This window comes from Pristiophorus japonicus, chromosome 3 (assembly GCF_044704955.1).
Source record: "Pristiophorus japonicus isolate sPriJap1 chromosome 3, sPriJap1.hap1, whole genome shotgun sequence".
NCBI lineage: Eukaryota > Metazoa > Chordata > Chondrichthyes > Pristiophoridae > Pristiophorus > Pristiophorus japonicus.
Window position 1 is genome coordinate 266374383 of NC_091979.1, and position 26289 is coordinate 266400671.

Sequence of the window (26289 nt, forward strand, 5' to 3'; positions counted from 1 at the left end):
TCTGGAGACGCGAGTTCGAGTTCTACCACGGCAACTGGGGATTTAAATTCAGTTAATTAAATCTGGAACTTTTTGCTGGCATGGACTGGTTGGGCCGAATGGCCTGTTTGTGCCCAATATCCGATGTAATCCTATTCCAGTTGTGGAGCTGGCACCAGCTCTCGCCTTTCTGACTCAGACGGTGCTACTAACTGAGCCAACCTGACACATGTAGGTGTGAAATGGCCCAGAAGAATATTTGATATACCATAAGTTTGTGAAAAATCGTCAGCCAGTTAATGCATGATTTAGGCATTCTGAAATACAGCATTAAATAAACAGGAAGCAGAAGGAATGACACAACCACTTGCTTTTTTTGATGTGCCTTTAACATAGAAAACCTAAAGGAGATTAACCAGTATTGAAATACTTATATAGGTTTAGCAGCTTAAGTGCTTACTGTTGTTCTGCGCTAATGCAAAAACTAATCCAGGAATGCATTATACTCAATGGTGCGGTAAATTGATTCCTAATCTGGTTACCACCTAGCTGAAAATCTGTTCAATTTGTAAATATGACAAACGCAATATTGCAAAAAGACTGCAGCGTACCGGGGAGATTTCATTAAGATCCTGCATTGAGAAGAGCTCGCAAAATTAACATGAATCCAGACGTGCTTTACCTGGTTAAATATTGTTGCTTTGATCTCCCTCAATTCCTGGTCGAATGGGGGTGGTGTGTGATGGTTTTTAAGCTGCAATAAGGAGTGTCAGTTTAAAACCTGGATTTATGTGCTGAAGGAGAATTTAAATTCCTTCAGACCTGCCTGTTCAAATCAAACGTAAGATAGCAAGATTTGTCTGGGTGTCTGTTTGCCTGCCTTGGTTTGCATGTGTGTGATTAACTGTGCAGAGCACTTGCTCGACAATGTACTTTCTTCAGAATTCCCTGAAAGGTGTTTCCCGATCCAGCATTTGGATGGCTATATTCCTCATTTTATATCAGCAAGAACATCAGTCTGGTCAGAAGTTTTATAGTTGGTAACATATTTGTCAGCATTCTAGTGACACATTTTGGGAAAATGTAAAAAAGAAAGACTCAATTTATATAGCTCCTTTCATGACCACCGGACGTCTTAAAGCACTTTACAGCCAATGAAGTGCTTTTGGAGTGTTGTAATGTCAGAAAAGCGGCAACCAATTTGCGCGCAGCAAGCTTGCACAAACAGCAATGTGATAATGACCAGATTATCTATTTTTTTATGATTATGATTGAGGGATAAATATTGGCCAGGACACCGGGGATAACTCCCTGCTCTTCTTGGAAATAATGCCGTGGGATCATTTACGTCCACTTGAGCAGATGGGACCTTGGTTTTACGTCTCATCTGAAAGATGGCACCTCGGACAGTGCAGCACTCCCTCAGCAATGGCGTGTCAGCCTAGATTTATTTTGTGGTCAATTCCCTGTAGTGTGACTTGAAACCACAACCGTGGAAGAATGAGAGGCGATATAAACTAAATGGTACCATTTTAAAAGGGGGTGTAGGAATTAACGTAGACAAATCTTTGAAGGTGACAGGATGAAAAAGCTATTTTTTTAATGCAGATGGGGTCCATGGCTTTATAAATTGAAACATACAGTATTAAAGGAAAGATGTTATGCTAAACCTTTTTCAATCACTGGTTAGGGCTCAGCTGGAGTGTTGTATTCAATTCTGGATCCAATCCAACAATTTCGGCAAGATTTCAATGCCTTTTGAGTGGGTGCAGAGGAGATTTACTGGAGTGATGCCAGGGATGAGAGACCTCAGTTATGTAGAGACTAGGGGAGCTGTTAAGGGGAGATTTAATAAACATGTTTATAATTGGGGTTTTTTGATCGACTCAGTAAGAAGGTGTTCCCATTGACTGGTCGGTAACCAGAGGTCATAGATTTGAAATGATCGTGAAAAGAACCAAATTGCAGAAGATAATTTTTTTTTTAACGCAGCAAGTTATGATCTGGAATGCACTGCCTGAAAGGGTGGAGGGAGCAGTTTCAATAATACCTTTCAAAAGTGAATTAGATATATACTTGAAAAGGGAAAAAATTGCGGGGCCGTGGGGGGAGTGGGTGAGTGGGACTAATTGGCCAGCTCTTTCAAAGAGATGACACGGGCACGATGGGCTGAACGGACTCCTGTGCTGCGTAATTCCTGAATAAAGGCTAAGAAAATTATTTGAGCACCATTTAACATTTTGTCAGCTCTTCGTTCTTAATAAAATCTTGAGCTTGCACCACTTTTAGAAAGCAGAAAATGCCATTTGGCCTGACAAACAGCTCTTTTTGGAATCATCAACTCCACCATCTTGTCTTTTCATTATGTCCCCAAATCCTCCTTTTTCTCCAGAAATATGTTTTGTTATCTCTCTAATCTAGTTACACAATTTAGCTTTTCCTGACGACTTACTCCATGTCTTTCGATTGGCATCTTTTTCTATGCAAGATTTTTTGGCAGTTACAGCTTTTTCAATCACACTTTTCTTTTAATGTACTCTTTGATTCCAGGTGATTGAATTTTTACAATGCCTGTGCATTTTGCTCCAGTGCACCACATCTCCGTATAGTCTCAACTTTTAGTAATTTGGTAGCTTTTTTTGAGGGGCTGGAAAGATCAAGTGTGGGAATAAAATGTGATTAACAGTTCGAGCTTAATAGTTGGGCAATGCAAGCAAGGTCCTGTTTTTTTTAATAAAAGTTAGGGAGAGTTTGACCTCACTGGGTCCAAGATGGAAAAGCTGCTATGGTTTGGCAATATGAGTGTAAACTAACTTTGTTTAATACTACAGAAGAAAGTAATGCATGGTTCATCCTGTGTATTTTTAATCTTTCACGTGTTGCGATTTCCTGTAACTTCAAATTGCTATATAAAAAAAATCTAAGTGTCGTTGGATAATTCCTTCCTTATCCTTTTAACTCACTCAAAGCTAGAGACAGTAATGTGTCTTATTGTTAGAAAACATTACTCTTGAAACCCCACACAAAGAAAGACTTGCATTTATATAGTGCCTTTTATGACCTCTGGACATCCCAAAGTGTTTACAACCAATGAAGTACTTTTGAAGTGTCATAGGAAATGCGGCAGCCAGTTGCGCACAGCAAGCTCCCACAAACACCAATGTGATGACCAGATAATCTGTTTTAGTGATGTTGATTGAGGGATAAATATTGGCTAGAATACCGGGGATAACTCCCCTGCTCTTCAAAATAGTGCCATGTGATCTTTTACGTCCATCTGAGAGAGCAGACGGGGCTTCGGTTTAACGCCTCATCCGAAAGGCGGCACCTCCGACAGTGCAGCACTCCCTCAGTACTGCACTGGAGTGTCAGCCTAGATTTTATGCATCACCTCTCGAGTGGGACTTGAACCTACAACCTTCTGATTCAGATGAGAATGCTACCAACTGAACCATGGTTGAGACGCAATGCACATCAACCTTGCGCCTAAAACTCGCGTGCATAGGATTTGGTTAAAAATTGTGAAAATGGCTTCTCCAAGCCGGTTCATGCTACTTGGTCTTCAAGGTGGGCAAACATTTCTTCATTCTTGAGTAAAATATTGCATCTCTTGCACCATTTTCGTTAAGGTCTAGTTCCTGCTGAATGCAACACTATCTGGTGTTTTATGAAGCCCCCATGCTCAGTTGCTTAGATGAGGAGCCTCATGACTTTTCATACAATACTATTGTTTCCTATCATTCTTTTCCCGAGCCATAGCTTTATCAAAACCTTCAATGTATGCTCGATAGCTATATTGCAGCAATCTCCTCTCTTGCACCTCACCCCACACCCCTGCTGTGTCAAAAGCTGTGTTTTACAAGCCTGTATTTTTTTAATCCTGCTTCTAGCTCCATATTATCCAGCTGGCTTAATAATCTATATGCCTATCCTTACAGTTCAATGCCTTCAGCCCTGAAATTCATCCTTCTCCAATGTTATCAGCGTCATTGAGGGAATTACAGGATTTGCAAGAGCACAGTTTAAACCAATTCTGCCTATATTACCATTTTGTCTTTATTTTGTATTCAAATAATGTAAAAATATATATATTTGTACAGTTGAAACAGGACTCTAAATGATCAGTCCTGTGGGTATCTGTCTCCAATTCTCATTCTGCTTAATTCCAACCAAATCATTCAACTCAACGTTTAAATAATCCTGGGCTGGGTGGGTTGATTTGAAACCATCGAGTCTGATGTCTTTAGGATTTTTCATTTCAAGCCATGATTGACGAGAGCATATTATCATAGCAAAATGAAATTTACCGTAGTCAAGACACTTTAAAAGGAGATTTATGGTGAATGAGGAAAGACTGCTGATTGAACTTGTATCAGAAATGTCCTCTACAGTGACCTGTTGGCAGTGAAGTGAAATTTGGGATTGAGTGCTCCATTGTGTAGTGACATGCCATGCTCACTCTCTCTCACTCTCTCTCTCTCTCTCTCTATTCCCACCTTCACCCCCCCCCCCCCCCCAAAAAAAATAAAGTACGGGTAATAAAACTCCCCTTCCTGTCCAGAAATTTGTGACTTCAGAGGAAATATCGACCTAGTTTGGTGCAGGAGGTGGTTTTTGACCAATTAAGTATTTAACACTGAGTATAACCTGCTGCTGCTGCTGTAAGGGCAGTTCTGCAAAATCGCAACATTGCTCCTATTTTGCTTGGCCACAAATATCAAGGATGGGGGAGGGCACTGACAGTCTGCATTTGTATGACTAACATTTAGGCCCCAAGTTTCCACACGCTACAAAACGGGCGTCCCACCGAGCTGGACGCCCGTTTTTCGCGCCGGAAAGAAAACACGCGATTCTGGAGCGCCCTGCAGCTCCATGTCAGCTTGGCGTGGCGCCCAGGGGGCGGAGCCTACCACTCGCGCCGATTTTGTAAGTGGGAGGGGGCGGGTACCATTTAAATTAGTTTTTTTTCCTGCCGGCAACCCTGCGCGTGCGCGTTGGAGCGTTCGCGCACGCGCAGTGTGAAGGAAACATTGGCACTCGGCCATTTTTGTAGTTCTTTGTAGCTGTTTAATTTTTGAACATTTTTTAATAAAAGCACATTGCCATCAGCACTGAGGCTTCCTGCAGCAGTGAGAAGGCTGCAGGAAGCCTCAAAGTTGAGGCAGCCGTTTCCTGACGCCCCCCCCCCCCGGCTGCGTTCGGTCGGGCCCTTCCCCCCCCCCACCCCCACCCCGCCGTCGGGAACGGCTTCCTCCTTCCCCCCCCCCCCCCCCTTGCTGTTGGGAACGAACGGCTGCCTCAACTTGTGAGGCTTCCTGCAGAATTCTCCCTGGCTGAAGCACTTTCACACAGGTAGGAAGATGGTTTAATTAATCTTTTCTTTGCTTATAAATGTTTATTCAGGTTGGATTTATTTGTATAAGTATAAATAAGGATTTATTATAGAATTTAATGACCCCCCCCCCCCCCCACCTTGTTCCGGACGCCTAATTTGTAACCTGCGCCTGATTTTTTTTAATGTGTAGAACAGGTTTTTTCAGTTCTACAAAAATCTTCACTTGCTCCATTCTAAGTTAGTTTGGAGTACGTTTTCACTGTGGAAACTTTGAAATCAGGCGTCAGTGGCCGGACACGCCCCCTTTTGAAGAAAAAATTCTGTTCCAAAGTAGAACTGTTCTAACTGACTAGAACTGCAGAAAAAAAAATGTGGAGAATTGCAATTTCTAAGATAGTCCGTTCTCTACCAGTTGCTCCTAAAAATCAGGCGCAAATCATGTGGAAACTTGGGGCCATAAACTGTCCCCCCAAAAATCCCACAAGCTGCTCCCATTGTGAAGTTGAGGTTTATAGGTGCTAAATAATGGCAATCTGGGTCTAATTGCAAGGTTGTGATCCTAATTTTGGGATTCATGTGCCTGTTGCAAGCCGCTCTTGTCAATTACGATTCTATCAAGGGGTATTCAATTGGATTACAGCACCGTCAGTTACTCTCTGCTCTGAGAACAATTTCTTTGATTTAAACAATTTTGACGAAAATCATCCATAGTTTTTTTTTATTCCTGGGATCACATACAATTGATCCGATTGAAATTGTGAATAGTGCAACTTCAGTAGATCATGTAGTTTTACTTTCCTAACTTGTGAATGACTTGGATTAATTTTGTACTTCTGTCAACTTCCACAACCTTTCACTTTGCTCTGTGGCCTGCAATGAAACAACAGAACTGACACTTCTCTCCAATTGCAGCACATTGATTTCCCTGTATCCCTGCGGTAGATGAGGCTCATCATCAATCCTATCCTGTTGTGATGTGATCCCACTACTGTCTGTGTCCTCTCCTGGTGCTTTTAGTAATTGTACAGGTCTCTTTGTACCCTCTTGCCTTAATGGAAACTTTCATTTCAAATAATTTGCCAATAACCCAATAGTTTAATGAAGAATGGATTCCGAACCACGGTATTTGTGGCTTTTTGGTGCAAATTTAAGGCTCCATTTGTTGGACGCATGTACTTGAGTGTTTGTTAATAACCACAATGATTTAATCAGTGTTGCTGTCGTACTGCAGCAGTATGGAAACATTTTCTCTTCACTGGTACAGGAGCATAGTGGTTATGTTGCTGGACTGGTAATCCAGGGGCCTGGACGAATAATCCAGAGACGTGAGTTCAAATCCTACTATGGCAGCTGGGGAATTTAAATTCAGTTCATTAAATAAATCCAGAATTAAAAAGCTAGTATCAGTCATGGTGACCATGAAACTACCGGATTGTCAGAAAAACCCATCTGGTTCAATAATGTCCTCTAGGGAAGGAAATCTGCTGTCCTTGCCTGGTCTGGCCTATATGTGACTGCAGGCCCACAGCAATGTGGTTGACTCTTAGCTTCCTCGGCCATTTCAGAGGGCAGTTATCAGTTGTCCCAAATGGCTACGACAAAGTCAGCGCTATGGGAGTACCTTCACCACACTGATTGCAGCGGTTCAAGGTGGCTCACCACCACCACCTCCAGGCAATTGGGGATGGGCAATAAATGCTGGCTTTGCCAGTGATGCCCACACCTCATGAAAAAACACATGTTTTGTCTGGGGCTGAGAGGACAGGTAGCTGAGTCACTCTGGCTTTAGCTAATAGCATTAGGGGTAAGTAACTAATTATGGAAGCATGAATTTTCACTCTCCTTGTCCCCACTCCTTGGTGAAGCATTCAGCTTGTGTTAAGCACCCTTCCATCACAATCTCGCAGTTATTTTGACTCCATGGCATGGGGATTAATGCCATGTACTTTGGTGCCATGTTTGTACTTGCACTGCTCCAGCTTTCTAATTTAAAAAATAAAACCATTTCGATTCCTCACCCCCACACACGTTTCTGTCAGGATTTGGCTGGGTGTGTGTTAAACTCTGGGTCTCATTTGTGTGTTTTACTTCTGCTATCGTGCTAACTAGTTATCTAATTTGAGCAGGTGTTAACCACAGAAATGTTGCTATTTTTCCCCCAAACTGAGTAATTGTGTTCTCTGGGTGGGTGGTGGATTTTAGTTTTGCCTTTGTGGCTGCTCGTTGAGCAGTACAAGCCTTGACGGGCCATTGTCCGGTACCGTTCTGGCGTCTGCCATGAAAGCAGCCTGACATCACGTGAAACCTGCTGTTTGGCAGAAAACCCAGAGAGTCAGAAGATCAATGGACGAGCTCCTATAAGCTGGCTGTAACCCTGTCGTGCGGGATTGAATTTCTCAATTCTGAAGGATGAATGTGTAGCAAAGGAAACACTGAACTTTTATAATCAATAGAAGTTTTTATAGAAGCCATTTGTAGTAGTTTGGCACTTGCCTGGTTATTGCAGGACCAAATTGTGTGTTGTCCCTTGGCTTGTGTAAAACCAGATCCTACGTGAATTAAATACGGAGTGTACAATTTTATGAAAATTTATTAATGAAAGTGATGTAAATCTGGCTAAATTATGGCTATACTCATTCAAAATGTGTACCATACTTGTACATGTTCTCTTTAGTAAACTGAGACTGCAATTGATTTGCCATCAATCATTGTAAAACATTTGTTAAAGACTTGGATTTGTATAGCGCCTTTCGCAACCACTGGAAGACTCAAAGCGCTTTATAGCATTATGGAGTGTAATCACTGTTGTAATGTGGGAAGCACGGCAGCCAATTTGTGCACAGCAAGCTCCCACAAACAGTAATGTGATAATGAATGGACAATCTGCTCTTGTTATGGTGTTTTGTTATGATAGTTTATTAAATAAATATCTGCCTATATCTGTTTTGATGCATCTTTTTATACATCTTTCTAGACCCTAATCAATTACATTATAAAACCTATTAACTCTTCATTCCTGGGATATAGGCATTGCTGGCAAGGCCAGCATTTATTGCCCACCCCTAATTGCCATTGAGAAGGTGGTGGTGAGCCACTGCTTTGAACCACTGCAGTCTGTGTGGTGAAGGTACTCCCACAGTGCTGTTGGATCTAGGATTTTGACCCAGTGACTATGAAGGAACGGCAAAATATTTGCAATTCTGGATGGTATGTGACTTGGAGGGCAACGTGGAGGGGAATAGTGTTCCCATGTGCTTGCAGCCCTTGCCCTTCTAGGTGGTAGAGGTCGCGGGTTTGGGAGGGACTTTGAAAGAATCCTTGGCAAGTTGCTGCAGTGTATCTTGCAGATGGTACACATTGCCGCCACGTTACGCTGGTGGTGGAGGGAGTGAATGTTGAAGGTGGTGGATGGGATGTCAATCAAGCTATATCCTGGATGGTGTCGAGCTTCTTGTGTTGTTGGAGCTGCACTCATCCAGGCAAGTGGAGAGCATTCCATCACGCATGCCTTTTTCGGGAGGGTGGAAAGGCTTTGGGGAGTCCTGGGGGGCCAAAATTCAGGTGCACCAGAAAGCTGGTGCACTTATGATGTTTCGTGTGGTATTTGCCGCTGGGAGCTCTGATGCGGTTGGAAGAGCCATTTTCAGGATGTTGAAATATATTCAAAGTCCCACAGGAAATGACTCTTAATGGAGGCGGGCCATAGCCTTAAAATCAGGCCAACTGGCTGAAAATCAGTCGGACAGGATCTCCGCCGCTGTCAATCAGCGGTGTGCGTCACCACTCTTTCTCCCCTCCGTTAAAGGGGATTCTGTCATTTTAAATCTTTGGCCACTGGGCCACCAGGGAGGGTTTTGGCTGGGCTCGTGGCCTGGCACCCGACCGAACCCGAGGGCAGTATTTTGCTGGCCGATCGGGAAGTCGGCCGGCAAAAATGTTTACTTTGCGGCCCCGGCAGTGGGCCCGCCCCTTTGAGGGCTGCCGCGCTCTGCAGAGGGTGCACCGACAGAAAAACCTGTCGGGGGCACCGCACGGCGGGTGATCGATGGATGGAGCTGAATATCGGAAGCTCAGTATTTTTGTTAAAATTGGTGGTGCAACCCCTGATGACTCGCTTTCGGCGGTCATCAGAATCGGACGGGATCGGGTCTCGGCTGAAAAATCCTCGATCGAAGTGGTTACGGCGCAGAAGGCCAGTCGAGCCCATGCTGGCTCTCTGCAAGAGCACCTCGGCCAGTCCCTTCCCCGCTCCTTTTTCCCGGAGCCCTGCAATTTTTTTCTTTCCACCAATCCCAATTTCCTTTTAAAAGCCCCGATTGAGTCTGCCTCCACCACCCTTTGAGGCAGTGCATTCCAGATCCTAGCCACTCGCTGTGTGTAAAATGTTTCTTGTATGTTGCCTTTGGTTCTTCTGCCAATCACCTTAAATCTGTGTCCTCTGGTTCTCGACCCTTCTGCCAATGGGGACAGTTTCTCCCTATCTACCCTGTCCAGACCCTCATGATTTTGAACATCATCTAACTTTCTCTGCTCTAAGGAGAACAACCCCAGCTTCTCCAGTCTATCCACATAACTGAAGTCCCTCATTCCTGGAACCATTCATGTAAATCTTTCCTGCACCTTCTCCAAGTCCTTCACATCCTTCCTAAAGTGTGGTGCCCAGAATTGGGCACAATATTTCAATTACGGCTGAGCCAGTGTTTTATACAGGTGGCTCATAATTTCCTTGCTTTTGTACTCTATGCCTATTCATGAAGCTCAGGATCCCATATGCTTTTTTTAACCGCTTTCTCGACCTGCCCTGCTGCTTTCAACGCTTTGTGCACATATACTGCAAAGTCTCTCTGTTCATGCACCCCCTGTAGGATTGTACCCTTTCGTTTATATTTCCCCTCAAGAATATCACTAACACTTTCCTGTTAAATTTCATCTGTCATGTGACCGCCCATTCCTGTCTATGTCCTCTTGTAGTCTATCACTAACCTCCTCGCTGTTCACTATACTTCCAAGTTTTGTCATCTGCAACTTTTGAAATTGTGCCCTGTACACCTACGTCCAAGTCATTAATATAAAGAAAAGCAGTGGTCCTAGTACTGACTCCTGGGGAACGCCCTGTATACCTTCCTCCAGTCTGGAAAAACAACCATTCACCACTACTCTGTTTCCTGTCACTTAACTAATTCTGTATCCATACTGTTATTCAATGGGCTTCAACTTTGCTGGCAAGCCTATTATGTGGCACTTTATCTAATGCCTTTTGGAAATCCATGTACACATGTCAACTGCATTGTCCTAATCAACCCTCTCTGTTACCTCATCAAAAAACTTGATCGTTAGTTAAATGTGATTTGCCTTTAACAAATCTGTGCTGGCTTTCCTTAATTAACCCACACTTGTCCAAGTGACTGTTAATTTTGTCCCTGATTATTGTTTCTAAAACCTTTCCCACTCCTGAGGTTAAACTGGCCTGTAGTTGCTGGGTTTATCGTTGCACCCTTTTTTGAACAAGGGTATTACATTTGCAATATCTCCAGTCCTCTGACACAACCCCCCTTTCCGAGGAGGATTGGAAGATTATGGCCAATTTCTTCCTTCACTTCCCTCAGCGTCTAGGATGCATCCCATCCGGTCCTAGTGACTTATCTACTTTTAAATACAGCCAACCTTTCTAGTACCTCATCTTTATCAATTCTTATCCCATCCAGTATCTCCACTACCTCCTTTACTATGTCAATGGCAGCATCTTCCATGATGAAAACAGATGCAAAGTACTCATTTAGAAACTCGGCCATGCCCTCTGCCTCCATGCGTAGATCTCCTTTTTGGTCCCTAATTGGTCCCATCCTTCCTCTTACTATCCGTTTACTATGTATATGCCTATAGAAGACTTTTGAATTCCCTTTTATGTTGGGAGCAATGTTCCCACTAATGTTTTTTTTTGGCTGTGCAGCCCATTCGCAGTTTTGTGCAGGGGTGAAACTTAACATTGGAGACGCCGGTCCTGGGCTTTGTGGCTGTGCAGCTTAGAGTGAACATTGGTGAGGTGAGTCACTCACTGCAGAATACCCAGCCTCTGACCTGCTCTTGTAGCCACAGTATTTGTGGCTGGTCCGGTGAAGGTTCTGGTCAATGGTGAGCCCCCCCCCCCCAGGATGTTGATGGTGGAGAATTTGACGATGGTAATCCCATTGAATATCAAGGAAAGGTGTCTTTGAGAAAGTTCTCACATTTCCCCATATCTCCTGTAAAATTCCCAAACCACCTCAAACGCAGACTATTTCTTGGACACTTGATCTCTCGTGGCGTTGCTGAGTAATTTGTCTATCTGATCTGTGTTGATGGCGGGGTCTCTCCCTGTGTCATTTTCTTACCTCATTCTCTGGTTTTCACTATTTGCAGTGCATTGCTGCTGCCATGTACTTCTTCCTTATGTCAATTTATCCCATCTATCTTTTGCTTTTTGTCGCTTTTGTGCATTCCCTGATGTGCATCTTCCTATTTGTGCTCTGTGCCTTTCCACGTCTTGTCTTGTATTCCCTTCACTCTTTTGTACACTTTCCCACCTCTTGTTTTGTTCTTTTACTCGTCGTTGTTTGTTGTCTGTTGTCCCATTCCTTCTCCTCCACCTCACCTCCCTCACCATTTCCTCCTTTTGTGCTTCTTCCCCTTCCCTTAGCCCATTGGATATTCTCTGCAGCTGAGAAACCGGTGATCCCTGGGGTGCTATGCACAATGTATCTGTTGAGGAATCTTTACTCAGCAGATATTTCATAAGTGGTGTGAGCAACTGGTTTCCCCAATGACCAAAAGCAGCCAGCAAGCCCGAGAGCGGCTTAAGTTCTTTCAGTGGGATCAAATACTGGAGGGTTGCCACCAACCTTAGTTGGAGCACAAGCACAGGAGAGAGTGGCTACTGCGGTCCTGCTGGTTCTGTCCTCATCGTCGTCATCATCATAGGCGGTCCCTCGAACGAGGATGACTTGCTTCCACATGAGTTCACAGATCTTTCAATGAAGGACCCGATGTTCCAGTCCTGAACTCCAATTGAAGGGTGGAAGATGCCTATGCGTGGATTTTTTTTAACGTGTGGTGACCGTTGCACATCAGCCACCACATGGGCTTGACCGAGCTAGGCCTTGATCCAGTGGCAAGGGTTAACCAGGACGACTGGAGACCTGTTCTGCTGCATGGACCTAGTGCGCGCACACACACACATCGCAGTGTAGACAGGCCCGTGCTGCCCCTGGGCCCTCAGCTCTTCTCGCCCCGTATCTTCACTTGCCGCACCTCCACCCGTGATGTTCCAGGGCCCCGGCAGCTCCATGCTGCTGATGATAGGCCTGTTCCTATTTCCTACTCCTGGCTGCTGCTACCTTGCGAAACTTGTACCTGTTTGAATTCTGAGGGTTTCAGATGGGTTGACAGCAGCACAGGAACAAACTTCCTGGCCTGAAGCCCTGGAATTGAAATAATGTCAATTTTGATGGGTTGAAAATATTTCTTGCATAGCTTGATACATGACTGGACTTTTGGATGGGAGGATCTTGAGATGGGGCATTATTGCTTTCCTGCAAACACTTCCCTTTATTGGTTCAGCAATCTGAGAAATCGCTTGGGTTCAGAGGTTACTGGGGTTACAGCCCATGCATCCTATCTGTTGAATTTTAGTAAAGGGTGACCATTTCCCTTTTTAACTTCAACTACCTTCAACACTGTCTGAAATAAAAACACTCATTTCCCTTTTCTTAATCGAGCTCTGCGTTCTGCTGTTCTGTACATTTTCCCTCGACCCTTGCCCAGGGTTGCAGATGCCACTTGCAGCTATCCAAATGTTGCCCAGGCGGCAATCAGCTAATGGCGCATAAACCTGGGACTTTCTGGTTAGTGTGGCTCTGTGCCCCCACCGTGCGCTACATTTCACCAGCGAGTTCCATCGGGGGAAGCTTGGATCTTTCAGTGGTGGAGAATTTTGGTGTGTCAGAAGCTGTCCCAATTTTGAGTTTTATGTTCTCCCATTGATTGGTTTACCATCAATACACGTGCAGAAATGACACACACTTCACTGCTTCCCCCAAATTTCCCAACCTGTACCGAATCCATTTCAGATTATCAAATATCTGAGTTCACAACTGCGCCTTGTATACAGTGATGGATGGTGTCGGGCTGTAATTAGAATGGGGTTTATGTGCCATCAGAGATTGAGGCGGAATGAAATACAATATATTAATGTTTTCTAGCAGCTTAAGTGTGCATGAGGTAAATCAGTCCATTAGCTCAAGTAATGAACATGTAACACATGGCCCTGAAAAGAATCCTTTTTATCATGTCTTTTGGTCTAAATTAACTTTAGTTCAAGGTTAGGTTTCCCTTGTAGCTTCCAAAGTTTAATCGTTTTTAAGTTGTGTGGATGTCGTGCTGAATATCCTCACTTGGGGAAAAATATAGCAGCAAAGATGCTGACTGGACTTTTCCATGAGCAGTTATCTTTGGGTGAAGCACACACCATTATGCTCAAAATAAAGGATGAAACTGAGTACTGTATGCAATGAGTAAGTGTGACCTTAGCTCCTTTAATTGAACTCTACAGTGCTGGTACAGCGTGGGTGGTCTGCTTAAATACTGTGCTCCCAAGGGATGCTGGGATCCCTTGGGACTCCCAACAGGTAGGCCCTCTGGTGGTGTGATACAGGTTGCCAAGGGTTACATACATAACACACCTTTTCAATTCTGTTGGAATTTAGTTTTGGAATGGCTGAAATGCTAGTCTAAAACACCAAGGATTCATAATGCATATGTCTAGATTGGCAATTATGTATTGTGTGTACCGACTCGAGTCCAAATTACTCTCGTCTTTCAATATCCACGTTGAATGGCAAGTCGGTTGCTGCAGGAAGATGGCATTGAGTGAGAGGGACATCCCTTATCCCCAAAATAAAGTTGGGACATTGAGATGAACTGAGGGGAAACTTGTGCAGCGATGTTGGGTTTGGAGATTAGTGAGCAGTTTGGAAATGAGATGTTCGTGAAATATATGAAGTAAGTAGGGACACTTTTTGGAATAGCTTTTGCTTAAGAGTTGGAGCATCATTGACTCCTTTAAAACACTAATGGTTACAAGAATTTTTCTGCGCGAAATACGATACAGGTACAGGTGCAGCATCCTGTATCCGGAACCCTCTGGACTGAGGCTGTTCCAGATTTCGCGTTTTGCCGGACTTTGGAACATCTTTCTCACGCCATGCATCCAGAAACACCCGAGCCCAGGTTTGGGTATTTCTGGATTTCGGTGGGGTGGGGGGGAGGGGAGGGTACTTGCCGAGGAGCTGTCCGGGTCCCGCCGAGGAGGTCGTGGGGCCAGCCCCGCCAAGGTGGTGGTCGGGCGGGCCAGCGAGGAGGCCCCGAGGTAAGGGCGCTGAGGCAAGCAGTGGTGAGGTGAGGGTCATCCGGTCCAGATTCTGGAACATTTTATAGATTCCAGACGACCCTGCCACGAAATCACTAGGCTGATTCCGGAGATGAGGGGGTTACCTTATGATGATAGATTGAGTAGACTGGGTCTTTACTCTTTGGAGTTGAGAAGGATGAGCCGTGATCTTATAGAAACATTTAAAATAATGAAGGGGATAGACAGGATAGAGGCAGAGAGGTTATTTCCACTGGTCGGGGAGACTAGAACTAGGGGGCACAGCCTCAAAATACAGGGGAGCCAATTTAAAACCGAGTTGAGAAGGAATTTCTTCTCCCAGAGGGTTGTGAATCTGTGGAATTCTTTGCCCAAGGAAGCAGTTGAGGCTAGCTCATTGAATGTATTCAAGTCACAGATTTTTAACCAATAAGGGAATTAAGGGTTACGGGGAGCGGGCGGGTAAGTGGAGCTGTGTCCACGGCCAGATCAGCCATGATCTTATTGAATGGCGGGGCAGGCTCGAGGGGCTGGATGGCCTACCCCTGTTCCTAATTCTTATGTTATGTTCTTATTCATGTTGGGGAAGTCCAGAACCAGGGGTCTAAGGATAAGGGGTAAGCCATTTCGGACTGAGATGAGGAGAAACTTCTTCACCCAGAGAGTGGTGAACCTGTGGAATTCTCTACCACAGAAAGTTGTTGAGGCCAATTCACTAAATATATTCAAAAAGGAGTTCGATGAAGTCCTTACTATTAGGGGGATCAAGGGGTATGGTGAGAAAGCAGGAATGGGGTACTGAAGTTGCATGTTCAGCTATGAACTCATTGAATGGCGGTGCAGGCTCGAATGGCCTACTCCTGCACCTATTTTCTATGTTTCTATGAATCGTGCCAGATTCCGGAACTCTGGATTTTGGGTGCTGCACCTGTACCACAAAGTCACTGACTGCTATTTAATTATATCACTACAAATGGATCTGTTTTTGTCTGAGCCAGCAAAGCCAGTATGGTTGTCGAGAATATTTAAGGAATTGTGACTATGAATTTTTAACTTGGAGGCGGTGGGGGGTGGGGAATCTAGAATATTATTTGATTTTAATTGGGGCGTACAGCTTCTCTTGAGCTTTGCCAGAATGGGCAACAGATGTTTTGAGTGCAAGAACACGTTCTCTCTAACATGCAGCTACAGTGAAATAATGTAGCTATTTATAGGTTACCTTAATACATGTTGTGGCCTTTCCAAAAAATCCTACCATCCATGCAATTGCAGTTTTGCAAGCTGCTGGCTCGATCAGTTTAAGCATATAAAATGGGTTGTTTGGCCCACTTCTTCCAAATAGTATGAAGCACTGTACTACTGGTTTGACTACAATAAGCCGCTCTCTGTTCCCATGTGTTAAGCCGTATAGAGTTGCTTTCTGTGTCACAAGCACAGGGACTGCTCCAGAGAGACTCCAGTATATTACAGGAAGCTGCTTACCGAGGACTTGTTGTGCAAACAATACTTTTTGTTTGTACAACTAATTGGGTAATAGTGGAGCTCAATGTCCTGGATTCTGTGGTGGTTTTTTTGATGTTGAGCTGTCAACGTTCGCCGTCATTATCCCTCTGAAACTGACCGTAACCTCAGGATTTAGTGCATGCGCAGATAAACTCGCAAATCCTGAAGTTGGGGTCAGTCGTTTCCTGCTCTGCCACAGGCTGCGCTGTGGAAACCCCCAGAGCCGCCAATCGGTGAAATCACTTGTTCTGACAAAAATGTAAGCTTTTCTTTGCTAATATCGCTGCTAAACTTTCCTTTGGCTTTGGGGAGACAGGAGGCGAGACACTTGCTGCAGAATATCACCCAGCCTCTGACCTGCTCTTGTAGCCACAATATTTATGTGGCTGGTCCAGTTAAGTTTCTGTTCAGTGGTGACCCCCAGGATGTTGATGGTAATGCCGTTGAATATCAAGGGCCGGTAGTTAGACTCTCGTTTGTTGGAGATAGTGATTGCCTGGCACTTGTGTGGCGCGAATGTTACTTGCCACTTATCAGCCCAAGCCTGAATGTCGTCCAGGTCTTGCTGCATGTGGGCATGGACTGTTTCATTATCTGAGGAGTTGTGAATGGCACTGAACACTGCAATCATCAGCAAACATTCCCACTTCTGACCTTATGATGGAGGGAAGGTCATTGATGAAGCAGATGAAGATGGTTGAGCCTGGGACACTGCCCTGAGGAACTCCTGAAGCGATGTCCTCGGGCTGTTGATTGACCTCCAACCATCACAACCAGCTTCGTTTATGCTGGGTATGACTCCAGCCAGTGGAGAGTTTTCCCCTGATTCCCATTAACTTCAATTTTACTTGATGCCACACTCGATCAAATGCTGCCTTAATGTCCAAGGCAGTCACACTCTTCTCACCTCTTTTGTCCCTGTTTGGACCAAGGCTGTAATGATGTCTGGAGCCGAGTGGTTCTGGCAGAGCCGAAACTGAGCATCAGTGTGCAGGTTATTGGTAAGTGCCATTTGATGGAAGATGTCATTGACAATGCTATCATTTTGATGCTGATGAGAGTAGACTGAAGGGACTGTAATTGGCTGGATTGGATTTGTCCTGCTTTTTGTGGATGGGACATTCCTGGGCAGTTTTCCACATTGTTGGATAGATGCCGGAGTTGTAGCTGCACTGGAACAGCTTGGTTCGAGGCTTCATCTCTAAGCTTTGGCAATGAGTATCAACAGGCTATTGGAGATGAGGCTAATTGTCTGATAGTCCAGCCTCACAGGCAATGTAACTTGGTATAAATCATAATTGCCTGTCTCATGCTTTCCTGTCTCAACCTCTCTATGTTCCTATATGTGCAATGTTTCCCTACATTACAATGATGGCTACATTTTGAAAGTACTTCATTGGCTGTGAAGTGCTGTGCGACGCCCGAGCTAATGAAAGGCACTAGATAAATGCAAGGTTTTTTTGTCCATCTTTTGTCTGTTTGCCTGTCTTTTCCCGATATTGCTCAATATTTTACTTTCAGTAATGTGGGTTGGGACAGCAATTATTTTGAAATGTGCAAGTAAATTCTAAATGAATTTTAATGTAACAGCAGAGATTATTCATGTCACCAGTTACCATTACAAAAGGATTCCATTAGCATGACTAACGGTTACATATATCGATGGGTTGACACAGCAAGCACTTCATTTTGTCTCCATTAACCTTGGTTTTCTTGTCTCCTTCTGCCATGATGGATCAAATGTAGCATTTCTTGTTAAAGTTGGTAAGAATAGCACCTGTAGTTATTTTGACTTTCCTATTGCTGAATTTTAATACGATTGATGGTCCTAAAATTCTCCAGTAGATGAATCAATTAACAAAGGGGTCCAGCACCTTGTAACTGCAGATACCCAAGGTTATTGAGCAATGGGCACTACAGTTTGACAATTGCCTGAACTGAGAGCTGCTTCATTTCCACCTTGAGTTCCGTGTTGGTAGAATGAAGCGACTTCCCTCGTAATCTAAAATCCATGGGCAGTGTCTGTGTCTAGGGAGAGTGGTTAGCTTCAGTACATTGCAGGTTGCCTTGAAAGGCAAAAATTGTATGGGTAACCAGTTAGTGCAGTAGACCCGACCTTCCTGTATTGGAAACACCGAAACCCTACCTTGAGCAAAGTCTTCTATATCTACTGAAAATGCGATGATGGCAAAGTTAAGGAGCCAAAAGTGTTTTTTTTCAATGGATTCTGCCCCTCAACAGACCTTGCTCTACTGTAAAAACCACTCACTATAAACAAAGATAACCACACCCCGCGGGTCGTTTCTCCACTTCTAACCATTCCCTTCAACTTTTCTCCCCTGCCCACAACCCCCTTATCTCTGAGAAGCTCATTAATTTCAAAATAGAGGTCACCCATTCAGCTGATCTTTCCTCTCCTCCCTCCCCATCTCTAATCTCCTCCAGCCCCACAACCCCCTGAGATGCCTGCGCTGCTCTAATTCTGCCTTTTTGAGCATCCCTGATTATAGTCGCTCAATCATTGATGGCCGGGCCTTCTAGGGCCTAAGCTCTGGAATTCCCTCTCTAAACCTCTCCACCTCTCTCTCCTTTTAAGACGCTCCTTAAAACCTACCTCCTTTGACCAAGCTTTTGGTCACTTGCCCTAATTTCTCCTTGTGCAGCTCAAACTTTTTGCCTCAATACTCCTGTGAAGTGCCTTGGGATGTTTTGCTGTTAAAGGTGCTATATAAATGCAAGTTGTTGAGTTCTCCCCCTATCACCCCACCCATATCATTCATCACCATGAGACCCACCTCTTGCTGCCTTGACCCCATTCCCACTGAACTAACCCCAACTTCCCTTCTTGACCCCCATTCCAACTGACATTTTAAAGGGTTCCCTCTGGGGGATTTCTCTCCCCACTCTCCCTTTCAAACCCCCTTCTCAGAAATAAATCCCACCCTAGCCCTCTATCCTTGAAAACTAGCACCCCAATTCCAACCTTGCTTGCATCCTTGACCATGTAAGTTGTCACCTTCCAAATCCATGCTCGTCTCTTCAACTCTGTTTGAATCTCTCTCCAATTTGATTTCTGACCCCCCCCATCTCCCACCCCACCGCTGAAATGTCCCCAATCAAAGCTGCAAATTAGATTCACTGCCTGGTGCATTATCCCTCCTTGGGCTCTCTGTGGCCGCTGACCATACCATCTCCTTCCAGTGCCTCTCTCCCATTGACCAACTAGATGAGTCTCACTTGGTTCCACTCCTACATGCCCAATCGTAGCTGAAGTGTCTTCGTCAGTGGCCTCTGAAGTCTCTCCTTTCCCCCACCGTTACAAGCTGCACCTTGATATCATCCACAGACATGGCTCACCTTCCACCTGTGTGCTAATGACTCCTAGTTTTCCCCCTCCACCTCTCCCAACCTTTCCATTGCATCCGTGCTGTCCGACTGCTTGTCCGGAATCCAGTCTTGGCTGAGCTGCAGTTTGCTCCAGCTGAAAGCTGGAAAAACAAGAGCTATTATCAGCTCACACCACAAATTAGCCTGGTTACCGACTCCGTTTGTTTCCCTGGCTACTGTCTGCCGTTGAGCGAGATTGTTTCCAACATCTTTTCATTGACAAAGACTTGTCTACCTCAATTTCTGTAAAATAGCTTGCCTCTGTCCTACCTCAGCCCATCTGGTTTCCAAACCATCATACGTGCCTTTGTTGCCTCCAGACATGACGATTCCAGCGCTCTCATGCCTGCTCCCCATTCTCTTTCCGTAAACTTAAGCTCATCCAAATTCTGCTGTACCAATTATGTCCCTCTCTCCCTTCACCTCTGTCACTGTCCAAGATTGGCTTTCAGTCCCTCCAAACCTGTGTTTTGAATCCTTTTGTGGACTTGCTATTCTTTGTCTTTGGAGAAGCTCCACAAGCATTGCAACCCTCCCCTGAGCTCGCCACTCATTTTAACTCCTGCATTTGTGTATTTACCCCACGATTGGTGGCCGTACCTTCAGGCAGCAAGGCCCCAACCTTGAACTCCCTCCCGAAAACCCCTCTGCTACTCCAGTCCCCTTCCTTCCTTCTCTTTTTAAGTCCCTCTGTAAATGCCACCTCTGAGCAAGCTTTTGGTCACCCTTTTATAATCTCTCCTATTTGAGAGACTTGCGTTTATGGAGTGTCTTCCACGACCTCTGGACGTTACAAAGCATTTTACAGGCAACAAGGTGTATTTGTGAAGTTAAGTCACAGATGTCTTGTAGCAAGAACTGTGTTCCAATTTTGAATTGATTTGTAAACGATTTGAAATGGGATAAGGCTCGACTGCCTCCCTTCAACCCCACTCCCGCCCCCTGTCCCCAGCAGAAAAACGTGTGGGCTCAAGCTTCGGCTCGAGTTGCTCCTATTCTTTAGGAGCAACTAGTTTAGTATGGCGTATCTTAGAAATTGCAATTCTTGACATTTAGTTTGCTCCAGTTCTAGTGAGTTAGAATAGTTTTGTTTTAGAACAGTTTTTTTTTCAAAAGGGGCATTACCAGCTATTTATGCCTGTTTTGCAAGTTTAGGTGGCAAATACTTACTCCAAACTAACTTCGAATGGAGTAAGTGTCGATTTTTGTATTCTCAGAAAAACCTTGCCTACATTTTAGGAATTGGGCGCAGGGAGTGAGAGATGGAGGGGGGGGGAAGTTCTGGCATTTTACAAAGCAATAAACACTTCACTTTTACCAATAAAGAGCCATCATCAATAATAAATGATAGATAAATCAATAAATAAAGAATTAAAAGTTTCTACTTGCCTGCTGCAGCATCGGGAGCCCTCCAACAGCCTGCCGAAGAGGCGTTCAGGCGGGGCCCACCCCCGAGATGCTTGTCGGGTGGGCTCCGCCGCCGAGGAGGTAAAGGCAGGCAGGCCACGCGGCCCGGGATAGGAGCGATGTCCCTTAGCCTGGGATAGGGTTGTCGCCCGGAGACAGGACGCGCTGGGAGGGCCAGGAGCTGCTGCCGGCACTGTGTTTGGTGCAGGGCTGTAGCTCCGCCCCCTGCAGCGCCGCGCTGAGCTGTAAACGGGCCTACAGATATCGGAGAATCGCGAGGTAAGTATTTGGTGCTTTTTCAGTTCTACAAATTAGGCGGGTCTTTCCGAGATGCGCCGTTCTACCGGGGGTCCGAAACTTGGGCCATGTTAATGAATAGTTAGCCCAAACATCCATTGTTAAATATTGGAACCATTCTATTACCTCCGTCACCCCCAGCACTTGAGAATTCAAAATCTGTTCCCTAAGAACTCCTTCTTTTGAAGTAGCAGAGACCGAGCTGGTGTTACTGCCTGAAGGATAGCAGAAATGAGATTGCTGCTGTGAGCCAGTTCATCTTCCTGTAATATGGACACGTCCTTGGAACCTGTGGAAGGACAGTCTGTCGATTCCCTTGCTGACAGTATGCTTGTCTCGACAGGATAATTTACACTGAAGGTTTCTCTGCTGAGATCCCGAGGCGAGCTTGACTAAAGGACTAGTCTGTGGAAAAATAATGCAGTCCAACCAATTTATTTGATTCCTTTTTAGCCTACTGTCCTTGTATGGCACTTACAGATGTGCTTTTTTCGGTGTGTTGTACACTTGCCGTCAATGAAATTGAGGTGGTGAATTTTCTTTTGCTCCAGCAATATAATACAAATCATCAAATTGTTCATGTTCAATGATGTGGGTTTTCTACACTTGCTACTAATGTAGTTGAGTTTGTCCAATCCAAGTAAATGATAACCATGTTTTAGCCAGCTGAATAAGCTTTGATGGGGTCTCTCTGTCTCTCCCGACACACAGGGGCAGTACACTGTAGAGTTTCAAAACTCGATCGTCAAAGAGAACATTAATAAAGACTAGAATAATTTTGTTCATGTTTATTAAAACTAGGTGTGTTGTTAAAGCAACACTAACGTTATACCTCAGAACTGTCATAACCCATTACTGGGGAGTTTATTAGCATCATATAACAAATTATATTACAGCCATATTTTTTTTTATAATAAAGTAATTGTCTCATTTGAACATCCGTGAGATGAAGGCATGTGTAATTGTTCGTTGCTGCTTGTGCAATTCCTTCTTAACCCTATTACTGTGCTGACTTTGATTTATCCTGTAAAAGTAAGGTTATCCATATTAGTAATGCATTTTATTATTGATTGTTGTGTAACTATTACCTGCCGGCCTTACTGAAGAATGACTGCTCTCAGCTTTCAGAGGGCAAGATCTTTATTGTACAGTAGTACATCACCTGCCAATTACTTTGGCTGAGTGCTGTGACAACAGTGTAATTCAGAGCTGGATTCCTTGACCCCCATGGCACTTGTGATGGAGTTTTCATTAATTCAGCCGTAGCGAAGTGCCCATTTTCTCAATGTTATGCTTTTATCTCCAATGCAGGCCGTGAAAAAAATAACACTCTTCTGTATTCAACAGCTACTGATTTGCTTCTGGCCTGGAACCCTATTTGCCTCGGTCTGGTGGAGGGAGTCATTGGGAAGATTCAGCTTCATACAGGTAAGGTTCCACTGAAGGGAAATCGGAGTAGGCTATACGGTCCCTTGAGCATGCCCTGTCATTCAGTAAGATAATGGCTGGTCTTCTACCTCCACTCCACTCTTTCCTGCCCCATCCCCGTATCCCTGGATACCCTTTAATATCCAGAAATCTGTCCGTTCCTGTCGAATATCTTTACTGACCACATCCCTCCAGGGTGGAGAATTCCAAAGATTCACAACCCTTCAATGAAGACATTTCTCATCTCCGTCCTAAATGGCCAAGTAGTAGGAGATGGATTTTGTTAGAATTAGGGGCCTTAAGACATGAAATCTGCTCAATAAATCACATTTTTAGCTGAATAAATTTTATTTGAGACATTTAACTGTTTTTCTGTTGACTGAAAATGTAGAATCTGTGACTGAGCAATGGTCACTAATTGACCTTTCCCAATCTTGTAATATAGCTGTAAAATGGTTCAGTGTATGTTGATGTAACGTAGGAATGACAACTGATTCACTCACTGATTTAACTCGACATTATTCCAGTGAGTGTTCTACAAACATTAACTGCTTCCATTAAATAGATTAGATTGTGATCTGAAATGAGCTGAGGTGCCATAGCATGAGTATAAGATTGTATCGTGTGTTAATGTCTGGTCCTTTTTGGCAATCTGATCACAATCTCTTATCAGTGAATGATAAACTTTATACTCTCTCTCTTTCTGAATTAGTATTATCTATAAAATTCTCCTCAGGGCACAGTGACTGACTTAATTAATAAAGGCACTGCTCAGTGTCGCGATGACCCATACAGATTTGGGTTCAGTTCCCAGTCTGTGTTCCATGAGCGAATCTCTGAGGAGGAAGCTGCAATTTGCCTCCATATTCCTAGGCTAAGGAGCGGTGGTGGGGAAGGGGGGGAGGAGGGAAAAGGCATGGTTCTTGCTGCTGATTAAGGCCCGGGGTGGGGGTGCTATGTAATATCACATACATGCTGATTAAGGCAGGGCCAGACTCCATTGTGCTGCCCTAATAGTTAAATAGCCTGCAGCTCGGCCTCGCATGCCTGTCGAAATCTCGACCTCCGATAAATGACACAGCCACTTTCAACTCTGGCAGAAGTTTCTTTAATTTACTTGCTAGCAAAGGAAAGGTCACACTCAGTCAATGGCTAAGTGAACACCTTCGAAATAGTACAGTTTCACGAGATATTTATACAGTAAAACCCAATTTATGGCCTCTCCCTGTGTATTGGCTCTGTCTCGCAGTCAGTGAATACAGATAGTTAATTACTACATCCTTGTCCTGACATGGTTTCCAGATATTTCCTTTTTGTCAGGGTTATTAGCTGGCCAGCCGGCCATTACTCGATGAGTGTGGTAGTGAGGTTGGTCAAGCAAGACTTTACCTTTTGAAATCCATGCTGACTATTCATTATTATATCCTTGGTTTCTAGATGTTCTTCTGTTTTTCTCCTTTCGTAGGGATTCCATTATTTTTCCTACCACCGATGTTCAGCTGACTGGTCCATAATTCTCGAGGCATGTTCTATCCCCCTTCTTAAATATAGGTACAGGTACAATGTCTGAAATCCGTCAATTTCAGGGCAGAGTCCGTGCCAATTTTCGGGTTTTGCCGGATTTCTGACCTCTGTTGGCACTGCTCGCTGTCCGCCGATTCCTTCCGTTCCTCGCTGCCCGTGGCTCCCAGGTGCTGCATTTTTTTACCTGTTTCCTTGTCCCTCGCTGCCCGATGGCGTCAGCTTGGCCACCTCTAAAATGTCCGGTTTTCTGACAATTCTGGTTTTTGGAATTCTGGATTTGGGGCGTTGTACCTGTATTACGTTAGCTATCCATCAGTCCTCTTGCAATACACCCCTTTTCTGACATTAAATATGTGCAGTAATGCCTCTGCTATCTCTTCCCTAGATTCTTTTAAAATGAGATTTAAAATGAAAGTTAATTTTTTTATAACCAGTCAGGAGGTCCCCAATACTTGGAGCCTGAATGAATTGTTGAAAGATAAATTTGCTGACTAATTATCCTTATTTCTGACATAAGAACATAAGAATTAGGAACAGGAGTAGGCCATCCAGCCCCTCGAGCCTGTTCCGCCATTCAACAAGATCATGGCTGATCTGGCAGTGGACTCAGCTCCACTTACCCGCCCGCTCCCCGTAACCCTTAATTCCCTTATTGGTTAAAAATCTATCGATCTGTGACTTGAATACATTCAATGAGCTAGCCTCAACTGCTTCCTTGGGCAGAGAATTCCACAGATTCACAACCCTCTGGGAGAAGAAATTCCTTCTCAACTCGGTTTTAAATTGGCTCCCCTGTATTTTGAGGCTGTGCCCCTCGTTCTAGTCTCCCCGACCAGTGGAAACAACCTCTCTGCCTCTATCTTGTCTATCCCTTTCATTATTTTAAATGTTTCTATAAGATCACCCCTCATCCTTCTCAACTCCAAAGAGTAAAGACCCAGTCTACTCCATTCGGTTAATCATGCAATGTTTGGTCTCCTAAATTTGAACCCTGCTGTTGGCAATTATTTTGCTTGGTCTTATTCTGTTAATTGTTTATGTATAGTAAAGCAGAACTGGGGACATCTGGGACTCTCAATCGTTCTTGAAGTTAGTCTTTGAATAACCTGTTTTCTTCCTCATACCTTCATCGCAAATTGTCTAAATGTGGGGATTTCTTTTGATTTTTAACTAGACTTCCTCTTCCCGCATGTCGTGTTATCGGAATCCAGTCAGAAATGAGAATATTCTTTTTAGTTCCTTAAACCTGATGAAATCATTAATTAAAGCCCAGTTTCCATCTCTTGGGTTCATTGTTTCATTATGCACAATTTCTGCTTTGCACCCACTCTAAAGTTGCAATGTCAATCCAGAGTTGGGACCCCATCCGGTTCCAGATGGAGACTTTTTCAAGAAGGTAGTTTCTCAACCCTTGGGTCTGACACCATACGGATGTGACTCCTGGATGGCCTACCAGGGGTTAAAGTAAATGGACGTTTCTGCCCATGAACTCAAAACCTTCACGGTTTAATAATTGAGGAGCGATCTGCTCACGTGTGTGACCATGCTTGCACTGGAAAATTGACATTCCTGTCATTCACTGTAAACGGGGTACAACCTGACTGGTACTAACACTGCAGCTCATGGGTCTCTGCATGTGCAGCATCAGTAACTGTTCTGTCCCTGAACAATGTTGGTGGTTAAAGGTTTGGCATGCCTGGCATTCATTTTAACTTCATATCTGTGAAGTCATCAATACAAATATTGTTGCTTTTGCACCCTGACCTTGCTGGTCCTGTATCTCTTCAGATCACCTGGAGTGACTGATGTGCTCACGTGCTGAGAGAAATCCACCCAGTGTACTGATGAGAGTGGCAGTGTTAATGAGGGCTCTGTACAGCCTTTCCGTGTTTAAGAGTAATGCACCTGGTGAGGTTGCATGAGTTTCTACTGTAATATAAAATAAGCTGATGTATGCAAACAGCTAGGTCCAGACAGCATCCTGCTGAGAGTGCCTTAGGAAGAAGCTGAAATCGATATGCACAGC

General features: G+C 44.3%; 1 protein-coding gene across 5 annotated transcripts in view; it reads left to right on the plus strand.

Annotated features, from left to right (window-relative positions):
- Positions 1 to 26289, plus strand: part of inpp5f (inositol polyphosphate-5-phosphatase F) — a 271778-nt gene that overhangs the window by 51868 nt on the left and 193621 nt on the right. For all 5 annotated transcript variants that reach the window (XM_070876665.1, XM_070876663.1, XM_070876664.1 and 2 more), the window contains exon 2: positions 22659 to 22739. In XM_070876665.1, coding sequence (XP_070732766.1) covers positions 22659 to 22739 — 81 coding nt within the window. The remainder of the gene's footprint in view (positions 1 to 22658; positions 22740 to 26289) is intronic.